We start from the raw sequence: 14,614 nt of genomic DNA on the forward strand, positions 1-14,614 counted from the left end.
TTCTCAGTCTTGTTTCATATTACTTCCCTGCAATATACTCTTCAAAGTGGCTTCTGGGCTTTTCCTAATGCACTGCATTCCATTACCCCTTAAGCCTGGAATTCATTCCTTCCTCATCTCCATCTCTTAGAAGCCCCTGCTTTCTTCTTAGCCCTGTTCTGGTAATCCTGAATCCCTTAACCCTCCTCTATCCCCACCCCCTTAGTGGTCCCTTTTTCTTATAACTCTTTGATGTGACTTTGTGATGGACTGTCTGTGTTTACTTTGTATTTAGCTCCTTTAGGGCAGGGACCTATTGCTTCCTTTCCAGCTTCCTGGCTCCTAGTGTGTCTGATGCCACTGTGGGATTTACCCATAATCAGATCTTAACAAATGCTTGTTCAGTTGTCCTGTTTACTGCTGTGTGTCTTACTTAGACTGGGCAATATGCATTTTTTCCTTATTTTTGGTTTTTGACTGAAAAGTAAAAACTATCTCTTCTCCCACACCATGCTAAAGTTTGGTTTGGATTTGGTTTGGACTCAAGATTTAATTTGTTGTCGGGAAGTGATGTCATATTCAAGTAGAAACAGATCTCTTTCATCACATGTTGACTCAGAAATCCACAAATTAACATTATGTTGTTTTGTATTTTTGTTTACTTTGTTAAACATTTCCCAATTGTATCTCAATCGGGTTACACTTCTGGTTTAGGGAGCTCTGTTAGAAAATCCCACCTGAGAAGGCCAGCACCCATCTAATCTGAATTTTCTAGCCTTGCTGGGGCGACTTACCCAGAGTCCCATAGCCAGTGTGAAGCTGAGGTGAGGACTGATTTCAGAGTGCATTCTCTAACCATCCTGTGCCAGGTTGCATACATTTGCTCTCAGTAAGGAATGAGGCTAAAAAGAAAAAGATGAAGAAAACGAAATCCAAAGACATGAAGAGGAAAGATTCATCTCTGTGGATAGGACATTTGGCATTTTCAGTTTGGTGGTGCTGACTAATTTAGGTAGTGTCCCTAAATCTTTGAAATATTTTCATGCTAAGGGCAATCATACACATAATTGAAGGAGATGAATGAGGAATCAACAGCGACAATTACCTTTTCAATAACCATACATGTACTTAAAATATTTCACATAAATGCTAGATGTCCCAAACCTTTTAGTGCCATTTTAAGCTTTAATAAAGGTTAACTAACAAGAGTGTGTATATTTCAGGATTGTTAAGCTTTAATACCTTAAAACTACTAGGACTTTTGGGACCACCTCTTTAAGGAATTCCTAGTAATAATAGCCAATGTTTCTATAGCACCTGGAGGTTTTCAAAGCAATTTGCTTACAGATATTAGATTTTACAGATATTTGATCCTTAGAGCAACCCTGGGCTATGGATGCTCTTCATATCCACTTTTTACAGATAAGGAATTCATGTCTTCCTGATTTCAGGTCTGGCACTCCCCACTACTTGGCCTGGCCTCATGAATGTCTGGTGACTTCATTAGAGGAACAGGAGCCTCTCACTGATTACTTTGAAGGAAAGCACTCATTTGGGCAGCCAAGTTTTAGGGGATTTAAATGTAAAACCAAAAAAAAAAAGATCCTTAAACAAAATACCAATCTCATTTCTTTACAATCACATACCATATGTACATTCACAGCATTAAAGTATTTACATCCCAGACCTTGGTTTTAAGTACACTATTTGTTCTTAAGTGGGAATATTCCTTGCTCTCAGTTCTCTCCTTACCACTGTCATTCAGTAACCTTTCCTCCTTTGAAATCCATACAATCCACATCTTCCACCCAGTCAAAATCCTGATAGTGGTTGTCTACAGACCTCCAGATCACTTCCCTTCCTTCCTCAGTGAGTTCTGTAGCTGACTCACAATCTTTCTCTCTTCCTTTACTCCTGCCCTCATAATAGGGGATTTCAGCATACATATTGATACTCCCTCAAACACCCACACCACCCAGTTCCTAAACCTACTTATCTCCCATAACCTCTTCCTCCACCCGACCTTACCCACACATAGAAATAGTTGTCTTTGATCTTGCCATCACCCATAAATGCACCATCACCATGTTCATGAACTCTGAAATTTCCTTATTGACTTTCCTCTTCTCCCTCAGCCTACTTATGCCAAACCCTATTCTTTATCCACCCTGTGACCCTCTAACCCCTTAGTTCTCTCTGAAGCCATCTCCTTTGCACTAGCCTCTCCCTCCTCTTTTCCCCATCTTGACCACTTGGTCAACCAGTTCAACTCTACACTATCCTATCGTGCTGTGTCAAACCTTAGACTTGGATCGCTCCCACCATCTACTGCCTTTGTTCCTACATACATGCTGCTGAATGAAGGTGGGGAACAATCACAACCATTCTCTGACTGGGTCCCCTACCAATTTATGGTACAGAACCTCAACTGGGCCCTCACTGCTGCTAGACAGTCCACTTTCCCTCTCTCCACAGCAGCTCCCACGGTTTTCCCTCCCTGCACTCTCTCACCTGAGAATCTTGCCTCATATTTTACAAATCAAATAGAGGCTATTTGCCATGAGCTCCCTTTTCTCTCCTCTTCTTCATCTCCTCTCACTCAGATTCCTTCTGCCACTCTCTCTGCCTTCACTGCTGTCTGACATGAAGAGGTGACCTTCCTCCTCTTCCTGCTGAAGTAATACTGTTCCATCCTGTCTCCTCTAAGATACTGCCCCCTCTGCCAGATATCCTCATTCTTTCCCTTATCTTCAGTCTTTCTCTCTACTGGCTCCTTCTTTATTGCCTCCAAACAGACCATGCCCCCATCCTGGAAACAAAAAAGTCATTTGATCCTTCCATCTCCAGTAACTATCGTCCTATATCTCTTCTACTTTTTGTGGCTAAATTTCTTGAGAAAGCTGTCTGTGAAGAACCTCTAGTTCCTCTCCTGTTGTTCTCTTAACTCCCTGCAACCTGGCTTTTGCCAGTGATTTCCTAATTGCCATATCCATGGCCTTTTCTCGATCCTCATTCTTCTTAACTTTTCTCCAGTCTTTGACACTGTTAATCAGCCTTTTCTTGATACTCTCTTCTCTCTAGGTTTTTGGGCAACCACTTTCTCCTGAACCCTCTTCTCTTCTCCTTCTATACTATTTCACATGGGAATTGCATCAACTCTCATGGATTTAAACGACCATCTCTGTGCTGATGATTTTCAGATCTACCTATCCTGCCCTAACCTCCACTCTCCTTTCTCCAACTGCTTTTCAGACATCTCCAACTAGATGTCCAGTAGACACCTTAAGGAAAACATGTCCAAAACTGAACCCATTATCTTTCCCCCTAAACTGCCCCCCCAATACTTCCTAGTATTGTCAAGGGCACCACTATCCTCCCAGTCACCTAGGCTCCCTACCTGGGGGGCCTCCTTACTCCATGCCATCTCTCACTCCCCTATATCCAGTTTGTTGGTTTCACCTCTGCAACATTTGTCCAACACACCCTAGTTTCTCCTCTGATAATATCGCCTCCCTGGGGCAAGCTCTCATCACCTTCACCTGGACTATAACAGCTGTCACCAGTAGCTTGATGGATGGTCAGCTTGCCTCAAGTCTCTCTTTCCCCAGTATGTCAATCCATTTGGCCACCAAAGTGTTTTCCCCAAATGACATGTGTGATCATGTTCCCCCCTACTCAGTAAAAACTATTGGCATCAAATACAAAATTCTTTATTTGTTCCTCAGAGCCCTTCATAACCTCTTCTGCCTCAGCCTTTCCAGTCTTCTTACATTTTACTCTTCCTTCTGTTCCCCGAACAAGACACTCCATCCTTTGGCTCTGGGCCTTTGCTCTGGCTATTCCCCTTGCTTGGAATGCTCTCCCTCATTTTCACTTTCTGGATTTTTTGGGTCCCAGCTAAAATCCTATCTCTTTCCTAACCCCTCTTACTTCTAGTGCCTTCTTTCTTTTAATTATTTACAATTTGTCCTGTTTATAGCTTGTTTATACACAGCTCTTTGGCATGTTGTCTCTCCCATTAGCCTGTGAGCTCTTTTGAGATCACGGACTGTCTTTTGCCTTTCTTTGTATAGTGCTCAGACATAGTAGGTACTTAATAAATGCTTTTTGACCAATTTAGTACGTGACTTCTGAGGCCTCATCCTATTTTAAGATTTCTATGAACTCAGAATCCTGGGCTATTGGAATTGGGCCCAGAGAACTGTCCCTGTACTTTGTCCCAGGTATACTGCCCTAGATGGTAGACTTCTGTTGGTTAGTAGAAGCTTCAGCACTGTTCTAAACTAAGATCTTAGTGACTGTGTTAAAACTGACAAATGTTTTCAGTTGTCATTTGTAGACGTAACTAGTATTATTAGTGTCACGCTATAACATTTTCATTTAGAGACCCACTTAAAAATCATTTGGTGCCCAGTGAAAATTTTTGTTATTTTCCAGTTAATGAAGCATCATGTAAGCTTGCATGTACTATACCACTGACGAGTCTTATCTGGCTCACTGGCTTTCCATTGTTTCTCAAGTGAGTTATTTAAGGATCTTCCTGTCAGTGCATCATATATTTCAAATTGTTCTCAAGAAAGCTAGGAAGATAGAACTAGATGGGGATATGTTTTTCTGTGACCAAAGGTATTTTTTTTCCATACTGAGAATTCCAACTGCTATAGTATGGTAGGTTTTTTTTTCCTTCATCTCATTTAGATTTCTAAAATGACCTGATTTCCCCTCCCCCCCTCCCCCCTAAACCAGGGTTTGGAATCATGAGTCAATTTAATTTTGGAGCATCTCCTGCCACCGGAGGTGGTTTCACCTTTGGCCCTGCAAAGACAACTACCACCACACCAGGACCAGGCTTTTCTTTCTCCACACCTGGCTCTGGAGGAGGGTTTAATTTTGGGACTCCCTCCCAGCCTACCGCAAGCAAGCCTGCTACTAATTTGTTCTCCCTGACCACCCCTGCCTCAACTACACAGACTCCAGGCTTCAGCTTTGGATCACAGGCCACACCAACTCCAGGTTCCGCCACTCCGGCGTTTTCCTTAGGGTAAGAGCTATACAGTTTCTGGCTCTCTAAGCAGCTATGGATATAATCACCTCTCAAGGACAAGCTTTCAGTTTGGAGCAGGGATAAAGGGTCAATCAATTTTATAGGAAGGCATTTTTAAAACTATTTGGAGTTGTGCCACTCTGCCCCTAAGTACTCTCTTAAATTAAACCTGTCTCTGGATCGAAGCAAATTGAAGGCTGGTCTGTAGCCAGAATTCTTTGTGACCCACTGAAGGATAGGAGGAGGGCTCTGAGAGTTTGGAATGTGTCCTCATTGTGGCTCTCTAGAGTGATCTTTATCAGTGTAATGACCAAAAACTCTTCCTTCCTGTATCTCAGTATAAAAAGCATCCCCCCCCCCTTTTAAAATGTGTTTCTTTGTCAATCCAGTCTGAACCAACCTCTCCCTTTAGTGACTTAGAGAACCATTTGCTTCCTTTCAATGGCACCTGTGGGGTAACTGAGCAGTTACCTTCCTGAATTTTTCTTTCCCCTTCATTTCAATTATCTTATAGTTTGTGGTTAAAGAATGCCAGGATAGCGCTTCTTTGGGAAGGCAAGCTGAGCAGCGGACATTTATTATCTAGGTTTATGAAATGCATTAAGATTTTTTTTTAGATACCCAAGAAAAATTAATAGGATGCCTGTCATTTGGCATTGCCACTCACTCTCTAAAATATCAACTTAGCTTATGAAAATAGTCTGTCCGAAATCATAGCATTTCTCCCCACCCTAAAGAAAACCCTAGGAGTCGTTTCTCCCTCGAATCCTAGTTTAGAGGGCTCTTTCTCCTTTATCCAGAGCAGGCCAGGCTCTTGCATAGCTGTCTTGCTAGCCCATTGCAGTTGTGAAATATACTAAGATCTGGCTCTGTTTCTGTGTATTAAGCTGAGAAACAATCTAGTGCAATTTGTTCCTAGTTCTAACTTAATTTGGTGTGGGCTCTAAGAACTGCCCTTTAGTAACTGACAGGGTTTCTGTGTTGCTTTCTTAGTCATAGTTCTGACGCATTTCCTTTCTCCATTTAGGTTAAGTACACCAAAGTTAAATTTGGGCAGCAGTGGCACCCCACTCTCTTCAGGTATCACAGGGGGCTTTGGGCTTGGCAACAGCACACTAACTAATTCCATAGCAAGCAATGTGTCAAACCAGGCCTCAACACCTACTGGCTTTATTTTTGGCCCTCCTACTACCACCGCCACCCAGCCTACATCATCTATAGGATTCTCCTTCCCCAGTGGAAATGCTTCCCAGACGGGGACCACTGGTTTTAACCTCGGCTCAATGGGGAATGCAAGTCAACCAACAGCACTTACAGGGTTAACCTTTGCTGCTGCCACTCCAGCTTCCACTGCAGCAACTTCCACACAACCACATACTGCCTTCAGCCTTGGAGGACAGCCTACAGGTAAGCTTTCAACTGCTCACTCTCTCCTGGAGAGCCAGCCTAGCCAAGGTTCCTTGTGAGAGTCTAAGGTTGATTTTCACAGTGATTTAGTTTATTTGGGGCAGGGGGGTTCATCGTGGAGATTGCTGAAACTTAGTCAAACTGGTGATTAAATAAGTTGAGAAAATCCCAGGATCACTTGGTATACTAGTCTGTTTCATTAGTCCTTTTGACACCTGTATGCTTCTATTTCCTGTTCACCATGGTATGTTCTTTGTTACTTTTTAAAACATAACTTCTGAAATGAAGTTTCAAGGCGACAGAGCAAAAAATACCATACCGCAGTAGTAAATACTGTAGGATTTTAGAACAAATTAAAACTAGTCATACTAACCTTTGATGTTTGGCATGGTTGGGGAATGGGATGTTTTGTGTAAACCATTCTGCTTAATAGTTTACATAGTTTGTAGCTAATATATATTATACCCAGGTTACCCATTTTCAGGTAATTATAATGAGATACACATAATGCTAAAACTATCGTACCCAACGTGATCCATTATCTTTCTTTTTCTCTCATTATTTTGAGTGAACGAAGGGCACTTTTAGGTGACCCTAGAGCTGTATGTCATTAGGAAAATAGACAATTGCATTGTAGATGTTTTAATAAAGAGTTCTAATGATAAGATTCCAAATGAGCTGGCTCTTGTTTGAGGTAGATGTTACAGAGCAGTGGAAAGCTGCTGGGGGAGCCTCTTAATGAAGATATATAATGACTTGATTTTGTAATGGGTTTTAATAAACTATAGATTCAGCAGTATTTCAGAGGTTTATGGCCAAGAAAAAATGAGAGCTAATGAGATAAGGTATCACAAGAAATGTAAAAAATGAGCCATTTATAATATGTTTAGAATGTGGGGGGAGGGGGATTGGATGTCAGAATGTTTGTCACTACTAAAAAATCCATTTAAGCCTAATGAAATGAGGCCTATTTTCTTGATTCTTGCCAGAAACTAAAGGAATAAAGTTATAGACCATTAACTCGGCTTTGCTTGACTATAATTGTATCATTTATTTAGTGTTGGGTGGGGAAATTTTTTTCATACTGTTTTCAGTCACCAGGGACAGGTCCTGTTTGTAGAAAAGCAAAACTCTTTGTCTCTGAAACCTTTGACTCTGAAGGAGTGAGGCTACTTTCAGTTCAAAGTAAGTGACCTTAGTGATGTGTTTAAAAGTTAGCCAACTGTGGCTGCAGTTTAGGCAACTGAAAATATGCCAGTTCTGAGGCCAAGTGATTAAGATAATAAGTGTAGCCATAATACAGCAGCCTTTGGCACTAGGATGTGATTGTGTTTTGTTGGACTGAAAAAATATGTATTGTCAGTAGCATAATTGGTGTGATATTGAACACCATTTCCTCCTTGTGTGCTTTAGGAAGAGCTGATGATGGACTGGTCTTTTTGCTAACACCTCCTTGTATAGAAAGCAGCAGTTTAGGGATAGCCAAGCTATAGGCAGTGTCGGATGGAAACATAGCTGCCTAGAAGCTCTATACTCTAAAGTGCTCATAAAGCCATGTTGATCATTTTTCTTTCAGATCTACATGTACCTGCTTGTGCTCTGTCATTAATTGATCTTTTATATCTGTTTCTTTATTTCTCTCTAGGTGTAGGATTTGGATTCTTGGTCTCCACAGGGTCTACTGCTTTATCCACTGGATCACTGACCTCAAGCTTCAGTCAGGGACCTGCCTTGCCTTTTGGCTCAAAATTCTCAGGTAGATGACTGGGAATGCTTGCATGCTCACTTGCCTGCAGTCTGATAGAATCAGTGAGAGCTTGGAGGTATGGAAAATGGGGGTGGGAAACTCGAGGTATCCAGGGGCCGTTTACTAATGTGGTTTCTCTTCCTTCCCAGCAGCATTACTAGTATATTCAGGACCTCAGAAAATTAGGTCATGTACTACTATGTTGTTTTGCACTGGGGAATGGGTGACTCTAGATATAAGTTTAATTATTTAAAAATATATTTGGGGAGTTCAAATCCAGCCTCAGATACTAATTAGCTGGATGACCCTAGGCGAGTCACTTAACCCTGATCACCTCAATAAAATAATGTGTATTAAGTGTCTGCCATGTGTCAGACACTGTGTTACGCTCTTTACAAATATCTCATTAGGTCCTCACCACAACTCTGAGGTAGGTGTTATTATTACTTCCATTTGACTGACAAGGAAAGTGAGACAGGTAAGTGGCTTGCCCAGGGTGTCAGAGACCAGATTTGACCTCAGGGCTCCCTGACTCCAGGCTCAGCCCTCTATCCATTGAGCCACCTAGCTATCCATTGACATTGAATGGAAATTCACTTCCTTCTGAGGCAGCCCATTACATTTTGTACAGCTCTGATGTTAGGAAGCTTTTCCTTGTATTAAGCTGAATTCTCTTTTTCTCTTCTGTAGGATAGCTTTTCAAATATTTGAAGACAGCTCTCATGTCCTCTTTTGCAGGCTAGACAGCCATAGTTTCTTCAGGTGTTCATCATATGGCATAGTTTTAGGCACTTTTCCTAATCTGGGGCTTTTCTAAAATGAGCCCCCCACCTCCCAGAACTGAGGATAGATGTACCCTTACTTCCCCCATTTAGTTACTGACAAGTTGCCAGGCTGCATTGGGTAAACCCGTAGCAGATGTTTCCTGTACCCAATTTAATCACAGATATGTTGGGATTTGGGGAGGGGGCAGGAGGGAGTGTTGGGTTTGGTTTTTTTTTTTTTTAGCCCATATAGGATTTTATTCTTATCCCTGATAAGTTTCATCTCACTTTGACCTGTTCTAAGCTTGCTGACATTTTGACATACTGTGTGTTATCCTTCCCAACTTCATGTATCCACAAATTTGACAGGCATGCCATCAGTGCTTTTATCCAAGAGAGTGATAAACATTTCCAAGAATACAGCTCAATTACAGACCTACATCAGGATTACTATCACTCCATTGACTCTCTGGGTCCACTCAGCCAGTTCCAAATCCATTCTAACCTTGTCCACAGCACTATTAGAGATTTTGCAAATGACTTGCTGAAATCCAAGTGTGATATGTAGGTGGTTCTCTTCTAATCTACCATTTTAATTAAAAAAGGAAATAAGAGCTAATCCAGAAAGTTAGACCTGCCAAAAAAAAAAGGGAAATGAAGTTAGTCTGGCCCTAGATGGTCTTAAGCCTGTGCTGCCTCTTAGGGTTTATTGCTTTCATTTCAGAGTTCTCAGAGGCCATTCCTTGGAATAATGCTCTATAGAATTTTGCTAGGAATGACAGTCAAACTTACAAGCTGGTGGTTTACCCTTTTCTCACACTCAAGACAGCTTTTGTCCATATCTAGTCCTCCCTTTTGCAGTTTTTCAAAAATCACTCACATTTAGTCAGCAGTCAGAGCTGCATGTCCTTTGAGTGCCCTGAGATTTAGTTTGTCCAGGCAATTTGATTCGATTGGCTTACAATTTGAACATTGAGGACAGGGTAGGCAGTCTCTTGCTGTGTCTTGTCGCTTAGGGAGAGTGGGGCCTGATTCAGTTTGAGGCAGCATTTATGAAGCCTTTAAAGATTTTGATGGACCTTACTGGCCAGGCTTAGGCATTTTCACTTAGCTTCATAGGCTTCAGGAGTTGTCAGTTGTTGTTCATGAACAGATAAGGAGAGTGGTGTTTAGAAATGATCATTCTGGCAACCAGCTGAATGTTGAAGTAGAAAGAAGAGTTGATGGGAATTGTCTGACTATAAGCAATTATGTGGAAATGATTGGCCATGGAAGAGGAAGGAGAGGGAAGTGCTAGACAACTCCAAGGTTGTGGCCCACTAGGTATGGGCAGATGGTGACCTAATTAACAGAGAGAGGCTGGGGGAGCTGTTTGGAGGAAAAGATGAGGAGTTTAATTTGAGGTGATGGGATATCCCAAATGGAAATGAATTTGGAGTTAAAGACCTTTCCAACGCCCTGGACTCACAATTTGTCAGCCTTGAAAGATCTTTACCTCCACTTCAGCCAGTCACCAAAATGTCCACACCTTCAACCTTGTCATCCCTTGGAACTCAAGGTCTTGAACATTGACATTCCCTCCTGACCACAACTTCCTCTTCTTCTACCTGTCCCCTTCCCTTTCTCCTTCACCTGTTCCTTGCCTTCATTATAATCTCTGATTCCTGAAACTCCTATTCTTTCAAGTCTCTCTGCTCCTTTTTGGCCTCTCCTAACTTCCCATTTAGCCTGAGCCCCACAGCCAGCAATTTCTGAGATGGCTTTGCTACAACCCTAAGATCTTTCCCATCTTGACTTTTCACCTCTTTGATAGCTCTTGATAACCCAAGGTAACACCAGGCCTTATCTTGCTCTGCTCCCACTTCTGGGCTGGCTGCTGGTCATGGTCAGAGAAAGGTATGAAACCATGCTGCTTCAGTCTAGCCCAAATCTGTGCTGTTTAACCTCAGCTGGGCCTTTTATTGCTCCTTAGCATTCCTATCTTGTTTTCTACTTATTCTCTTCTCCATTGGGGACTGTTCTGACCCTTTTCCCAGGCCCTCAATCCTACCTCTGTATCTTTTTTTTTCGAAGCAGATAACCTGGCCCTCCCACATGGGCTTGCTCAGTCTCCTTCTATGCCTCCAAGCTTCTCTGAACCTCCAACCATCCTTTCTTCCTGTCTCAGAGAAAGAGCTATCCCCTCTGTCTGTACAAAGCTCATCTCCTACCTCTGTGGTTCTGCTTAGACCTTTATGTCTCTCCTAGTTTGTACAACTGCATTTTGTTGTATTAAGTTAAAGTCCTTTTTAAAATTAACAATATGTAGAATAAAATCTCCCATGTTGTAATCAGATTATGACTGTCCTGTTGACAGGGAGGTTCTCTAAGCTTCTCTGCTACTAGTTACTTTGAGCCTAAAAACATTCCAAAGCCTCTTTTGGGAAAGCCACACTACTGACAAGAGAGATTCCTGTAATTATTGTATAGAAGGAAAACAAAGATGACTAATTCATGTTAATTATATAGCTGGATAAACAGTATTGAGTTGGGTCACCAGTATTTATGTATTGGATAGGAACTGCAGATAGACATAAGTTGTACCCAGAGTTGAATTGAGAAAAGATCTGGCTGGATTGCATTTGAAAAACTCTACCTTACTTTCAATGATCCCAAAGTGCTTTGTTTCGATTTAACTGCCCTTCCCCTCTTCCCTCAATACCCCACCCCCACCCTTCTAGTGACAATTAGACTACAAATCTGTGGTCTCCTCCTTGTTAAATCGTCAGCATGGGAGCATGGGAAAAATCAGGATTACAAGTAATCCAATGGAAAGGAAAAATACATGATGGACATGAGTAGATCATATCTTCTGTATGATATGTGTTAGAAGACAGTGGTCTCAAACTCAAAAAGAAGTGGATCCCTGCCAGCCTCACATTGACTTAGAAAACCACAAATGCACATCATTTATGTTGTGTTGGATTATTTATGTTGTTAAATATTTCCCACTGACATTTCAATCTGAGTCACCCTGCACTTAGGAGTTTTTCGGGCTACAAGTTTGAGCCCTCCGGTGTAAGAGACAGCATTGAATCAGTACGACTGGAAAAGGCTAGTAGTCTTGTAGCAAGAATGAGACAGGATTTATGGTGCAAATGGTCAGTTGCTCTCCTGAGCTATTAAAAAGAATGAGAGGAGAGGAGAACCTCTTACACATTGGGTAGATCCTCTAGAGAAAGCTTATGGAAAGATGTGGCTAAGAGTCAAATCTGAGCTGTGATCCTCCTGCTTTCTAGGCCTGTTATCAGCAAGTGATATAAGAGTATAAGTCAACCTCTCTGAGCCTGTTTTCTCATCTGTAAAATGGGATTAATTTCTACCTTGTTTCCTATAAATGAAATAATGGGTATAGACTGTTTTGTAAAATGCTGTATATAAAAGGTTACCTCCTCTTTTTGTATTATCATTTTCTTCTATCAGCCTTTTACTCTATGTAGCTTTTAGGTTTTCAGGGGATGTGATTGGACTTGTTTTTTATTTGAATCCATGTAATGCCAATTCTTTTCCAGCAGCAACAACTTCTGCTCCAGCCACCACTTCTGGGCCTACATTGTTTGCTTCCATAGCAAATTCTTCTCTTCCAGTCTCTTCTGCCCCAAGCCTCTCAGGTAAGTCACCAGTTTTAAAAACAATCTCATCCATTAAATCTGGACTCTTCATTGGGAACTTCTTCATAAAACTGAAGGTCTCTTCCGCCTTAAGATTCACCATTCTACTTGGTCTGGCCAGCATCTGCTACTGCTCTCATTAGCAGCTCGATCAGACTTAGTGGTACAGCTTTCCTTCTGAATTCGGGATATAATCAATCATTAAAGCATCTACAGTATCTTCACGTGTACCACTTTGAAGCAACTTTTTAGACCTGGCAAAAATAATTGGATATTTTCCCAGGTGTGTCAAAAGGAAGGGGAAATCTCACTGTCTGTGTGAACATGGTGAGGGAATAAGGGACAGGGACAAGATACAGATCTCTGAGCACATTGAACCTTGCACTGTATAATGTATTAGGTCCCACAATGATCTTGTTGCTCTGTATGCAGTTTCAGTGAAGGTCTCAGGACTTTCTCTTCTCAAGGGACTTACCATGTTCTAGAGGCTGATATGTCCTTGGCTTTGTCTTCTCTCTCATCCTGGAGAAGGAGCTGCAAGCAGCAGGTGTCAGATTTTCCTTTTGACCTAGCTCTGCCCTGCTGTAATGGTTCTGTGACATCTCACTGCAACTTTGTTCTAGCATCAGCTTGGTTCTATTACAATACTATAAAGAGCCTCCCCCCCGCCCCCATCCCCATTGTGGGGTGGTGAGTGCAGAGAACGGCAATTCTTCTTGTAGCTGGAATCAGAATGGAGACCTTTGGCCTCCACTCTGCAGTGAAGTAGGCATAGGTGAGCATTTGAAAATGGTTGCTAGCTAGTAGAATGCTGTTAGCACTTTGCTGCACAAAGAGACTAGTTTTGGAATGTGACTGTGATCTAGAAAAATTCTCTTGATTCACATAGACTTCCTTTTCAATTAGGACACATTTGTGAAGGTATACTATATTGTCAAGATCACAGATTAAAGTTTAGAGCTGTTGGACTGATCCGCATTTAATTGATGAATTGGTATATACCATCTGGCAACTCATTTCCCTCCCTGGGCTTTACTTTCTTTTTTTTTGCTAGAAAAAACCTTAATCAGGATGAACAAAGTATCAACAAAAAGGGTTTTCAGATGTTCTTCAGCAACTAAGTTCCATTTTTTATACTGTATTAAAAGGGTGATGTGTGTCATTGTTCCCAACAGTTGGAGCCCCGTCCACTTCCATTGGAGCATCTGGTGTTGGAGTGTTGGGATTTGGATTAAAGCTTTCTGGTTCAACAAGTGCAACCACTTCTACTACCACTAGTAAGTTCGGTTTGCCAGCTTACATGGAGGTCTCATTGGAGGCTACTGAGGCTGCCATTGCAGTGAGAGAAGTCAGACCCCACAGCTGGAACTTTGGTAAAGGGCTAGTGTTCATAGCACCATGGAGAGCGCTAGGGGCTCTGTGGGCCTTGTCTTTGTGGAGCCTCATCACAGCCCAGTTATTCTCTCCATTTTATAGCTGATAAGAGGGTTTACCCAGTGTTGGAGAGCAGATGCGTGTCAGAGGCTGTATTGGAGCTGGCACCTCCTTTCAGACTCCAAGACAAATGCTTGCAAAGCATTTGAGAGGTGGCTGGGACTATGGCACCAGAGGAGGAATTAAAAGACCTGGGATTTTTTAGCTTTTTATTTAGTCCTGGCTCTTCTGATCTTGGACAAAACCACTTAACCTTTCTGAAAAATCTGTAAAATTGTCGAGGTTGTTCTGAGGAACAAGTGAAATTGTGTCTTGTAAAGGGCCATGTTGGTGCGAGGGGACAGATATTTCTCAATGGCAGGGCATTAGTAGAATACCGCTGAGAAAGCCAGATACAAGGAATGCAGCTCTGAGCTGACTGCCATCTTTCTTTTCCCAGTTTTCCTCTTCTGTTGTGGTATTAACTTTTCCTTTTTGACTTGGCTACAATCAGTGCTATACTTGTTCTGAGCAAAGTTTGCTTTTAGATTTTTGTTTTCTTAATTATTTTATTAGCATATCATATGTTAAAGGGTATAAGTTGACCTAC

The 14,614-nt window shown here is 41.8% G+C and overlaps 1 protein-coding gene across 3 annotated transcripts in view; it reads left to right on the top strand.

Moving 5' to 3' along the window:
* The window catches only part of NUP62 (nucleoporin 62), a 65,382-nt gene that overhangs the window by 9,928 nt on the left and 40,840 nt on the right, over positions 1 to 14,614 (top strand). For 2 of the 3 annotated variants that reach the window (XM_069100446.1, XM_069100444.1), the window contains exons 2-6: positions 4,726 to 5,020; positions 6,051 to 6,430; positions 8,076 to 8,186; positions 12,493 to 12,591; positions 13,767 to 13,868. In XM_069100446.1, the coding sequence (XP_068956547.1) occupies positions 4,726 to 5,020; positions 6,051 to 6,430; positions 8,076 to 8,186; positions 12,493 to 12,591; positions 13,767 to 13,868 (987 nt within the window). The remainder of the gene's footprint in view (positions 1 to 4,725; positions 5,021 to 6,050; positions 6,431 to 8,075; positions 8,187 to 12,492; positions 12,592 to 13,766; positions 13,869 to 14,614) is intronic. The other variant, XM_069100445.1, reaches the window with a different exon arrangement.

This window comes from Petaurus breviceps, unplaced genomic scaffold, assembly GCF_028583685.1.
Source record: "Petaurus breviceps papuanus isolate PSGF00001 unplaced genomic scaffold, PetGlider_PUasm1.0 400, whole genome shotgun sequence".
Taxonomy (NCBI): Eukaryota; Metazoa; Chordata; class Mammalia; order Diprotodontia; family Petauridae; genus Petaurus; species Petaurus breviceps.